Here is a 3,788-nt window from a genome sequence, read left to right on the forward strand (position 1 = left end):
TTGTAACTAATGTCTTGTGTGTTGTCTGTCTGTATACTGCTACTGAATGCCTTGAATTTCCCTCGGGATCAATAAAGTATCATCCATCCATCCATCTAGGTGTCCTATCTTTAAATAAAATAAAAGGAGTATCTGTGGTACTTCTAATAAACACAGGAAGACTTTCTTTGCAAACCAACAGGTGGTGCCAAGGCCCAGTGTGATGGACACAGCCACACATTAAAACGGTTGTATGCCACACAACATTGCACCCACGTTAGTTGCAAACATTTTGAATAAACGACACAGGTTATTTCTTTTAGCTGAGCATGTTTATTAAAGCCTTTGATTTAAGTACACACATTCAACTTATTTAGTCACTGTTTGTTTATAAAGTAAAGTGGTTGTAATTTATTTCTCTTTTCCTTTTGAGTTACCTGGCTGGTGTGCTCGCCTTCCTGGTTGAGCAAAGGATGAGGCTGAGGGTGGAGCTTGACTTTATGGAGGAGGACCATACCAAGTGCTCAAATATCAGGAGGGGGGATCAGGGTCCCTTGGGGTTAATTTTAAGTTATTTTGTTTGCCGTCCTCCCCTGTGTGTTGGTTTTGGTTCTGGTCAGCAGCTTTAAATATCCCCCTCAGTTCTCATTTTGTCAGGTCTGCTAGTTGAGTTCACACACTGTTTAGTTAGCACAAGCTTTCAGTAGAGTTATGTTATTTTGACCTCTTTTAACAAATCATTGACTTATACACCCTGACGGTGTTTGTTCAGGTGTTAAGTAATATTTTTAAATAAAGAAACTTTGTTTTTTGAACTTTTAACCTGTGTTCGCTTATCTTGACTGCTTGGTCCATGACATTTGGTGGCAGTGGTGGGATCATCCAGTTAAAAAGAACACAGGTTGTTTTTTTTTGTTTTTGTTTTTGTTTATTTTTTTTCTCGTCTCAGGACATGCAGCGAGGAGGAAAAGGGACAAAGGGTGCTCGAGGAGAGGTTCAAAACCGTCTGACACCTGAGGTACAACACAATGGTGAGGAGGAAAATGCAGCTTCTGGAGGGGTGGACAGCACGGAGGACCTAGGTAAGGAGCCAACGATATCAGACCTGGTTTCCCTTCTTCGGTGTCAAATGGGGCAGCAGGAGGCAAGGGAGGCAAGGCAAAGAGAGGAAAATACCCGGCAGGAACACCGCCTGAGGGCACTCCAACACCAGTTTCAGCTCCTACAGGTGGAAGTGCAGGCCCGCACTTCCCCTGAGCCTCTGGCAACTGAGCCACAACCACCAGACAATGAAACTCAAGGGAGTAACATGCCCTACCCAACTGCTGCCAGCAGTGAAACTCTCAATCAATCCTACGTCTCAGGTCAGTCTCGTTTTCATGAGCCAAGATTGGAGAAACTAACGGACGATGACGATGTTGAACATTTTTTAATAACTTTTGAACGAATTGCACAGGCTTGTAGATGGCAGAAAAATGACTGGGTTTTTCATCTTATACCACTACTAACCGGTAAAGCTAGGGCTGCATATGTACACATGGATATTGATGATTCTCTTGATTATGACAGTGTTAAAACAGCGATTCTCCACAAATATGATATAAATCCTGAGACGTACAGGCAGAGATTCCGCTCCCTTGATGTAAACCCAGATGAAAATCCAAAAGAGCTGTATGCACGTTTGAAGGAGCTGTATGGGAAGTGGATTTGCCCAAAAGAAAAAACGGTCCAGGAAATAGGTGAAACCTTAATCATGGAACAATTTTTGAGAATGCTTTCCCCTGAGTTGCAGGTGTGGATAAAGGAGCACAACCCGGGTTCTGCAGCTGAGGCAGCAAAACTGGCTGACGTGTTTGTGGCTGCACGAAGAAAGGAACAACCATGGAGCTATACTGCATGGGAAAGGAATGATGGTGGCAAGCCTGCCCCTCAGTACCACCAAAGAACAGCCTCAGGTGTGGGTAAGCCTCATATGAGGGAACGCCAATCAAGTCATATGTCGGCAAAGCCTCCTGTGAAAACACTAGTGTGTTATCTATGTGGAATGGAAGGCCATACAAAACCTATGTGCCCCCACAACTCAGCTAAGCTAACCCAGATGTGTTTTGTTCCCCGAATGGTTGAGACTGCAGTTAAATTTGACCCATGCGCAAGAATGGTGCCAATTGAGATTAATGGAAGCACTCTTAAGGCACTAGTTGACTCGGGCAGTAACCAAACGCTTGTACACAGACATTTTGTACCACAAAGCATTATCAGTTCTAATGACACTATCCCTGTTTGCTGTGTGCATGGCGATGAAAAGCCGTATCCAACAGCTGACATGTTTATAAAGGTTGAAGGGCAAACCTACCTCCTGAATGTTGGTGTTGCAGATAATCTGCCGTTTGCTGCCATACTGGGTCGAGATCTGCCTGTGTTGTTTGATTTATTGAATCCCAGCTATGGATGTCATGTGGCAGTTACCAGAGCTCAAGCGCAGAAGCTGGAAGAGCCTTCTCAGACACTTAGTGCCCTGCCTTTCTATGATGCTGACCTGGAGACAGCACCTGGGAAGTCGCGTAAGTCCCGCCGACAGAAAAGGCAAGACAAATTCCATCACACTGTTGTAACTCCAACTCCTAGCCTGACACCTGAACTGCCCTTGAGTTTCAAAATACCTAATAATGTCATTGAAATGCAACAGAATGACCCAACATTGGCACCGCTTTTGAAGAGAGCTAAAAAGGAGGGACATGGAACTGACTCAGAAACGCAGAACGGTGAGGACTTCTTCATGAAAGGAGGTATTCTATATCGACAACAGGGATCAGACATGCAACTGATAGTCCCTACAGCAGTCCGAGAAACTGTGCTAGCCCTGGGCCATTCCATTCCATGGGCAGGCCATCTTGGAAAGCACAGAACCTTTGCTCGTATTAAAAAAACACTTCTTTTGGCCTGGCTTGCGCTCGGAAGTAACCTTATTCTGCAAAAGTTGCCCTCAGTGCCAGAAGACATCCCCTAAAATCCCCTCCAGAGCTCCCCTTCAGCCTCTACCAATTATCAGCACTCCATTTGAGCGGCTAGGGATGGATATTGTTGGCCCAGTCGAACGGAGCAAAGCTGGAAACTGTTACATGCTTGTAATAACTGACTATGCAACAAAATACCCAGATGTGTTTCCTCTGAAGAGCATCAAGGCTAAATCAGTTGCCTTTTGTCTAGTACAGTTCTTTTCCAGAGTTGCATTTCCTCGTGAGATCCTCACAGATCGTGGCACTAACTTCATGTCCACTTTGTTAAAACAGGTCTACCAGCTGCTGGGTATAAAAGGTTTGAAGACAACTCCGTACCATCCACAAACGGATGGACTCACTGAACGCTTTAACCAGACTCTTAAACAGATGCTTAGAAAATTTGTGAATGACACCGGTGCTGACTTGGGATCAATGGCTACCTTACCTCCTTTTCGCATATAGAGAAGTACCTCAAGCCTCTACAGGTTTCTCTCCATTCGAACTGTTGTTTGGTCATGAGGTGAGGGGGCCGCTCTCTTTATTGAGAGAAATCTGGGAGGCAGATCAGACGGGGAGGGGGGCTGTAAACATTGTGTCTCATGTTGTGCAGATGCGAGACCGACTGAGGATGATGAGTGAGTTGGCTCAATCCCACATGGCAGAGGCCCAGAGGCGGCAAAAGACCTGGTATGATCAGTCGGCGCGGCAGAGGTCCTTCAATCCAGGCCAAAGGGTGCTCATACTCCTTCCAAGTGAGGACAGTAAGCTGCTGGCTAAATGGCAAGGGCCTTATGAAATCCAGCAGAAAAT

General features: G+C 45.4%; 1 protein-coding gene across 1 annotated transcript; it reads left to right on the forward strand.

Moving 5' to 3' along the window:
* The first annotated feature begins 375 nt into the window (after positions 1-375).
* LOC306823398 (uncharacterized protein) lies at positions 376-3,399 on the forward strand. Its single transcript, XM_079342885.1, has 2 exons — positions 376-1,343; positions 1,772-3,399. The coding sequence occupies exons 1-2, from the start codon at positions 1,269-1,271 to the stop codon at positions 2,984-2,986; spliced, it is 1,290 nt and encodes a 429-aa protein (XP_079199011.1). The 5' UTR covers positions 376-1,268; the 3' UTR covers positions 2,987-3,399.
* Positions 3,400-3,788: the final 389 nt, after the last annotated feature.

The sequence above is a fragment of the Symphodus melops genome (assembly GCF_947650265.1).
Source record: "Symphodus melops genome assembly, chromosome: 5".
Lineage (NCBI taxonomy): Eukaryota > Metazoa > Chordata > Actinopteri > Labriformes > Labridae > Symphodus > Symphodus melops.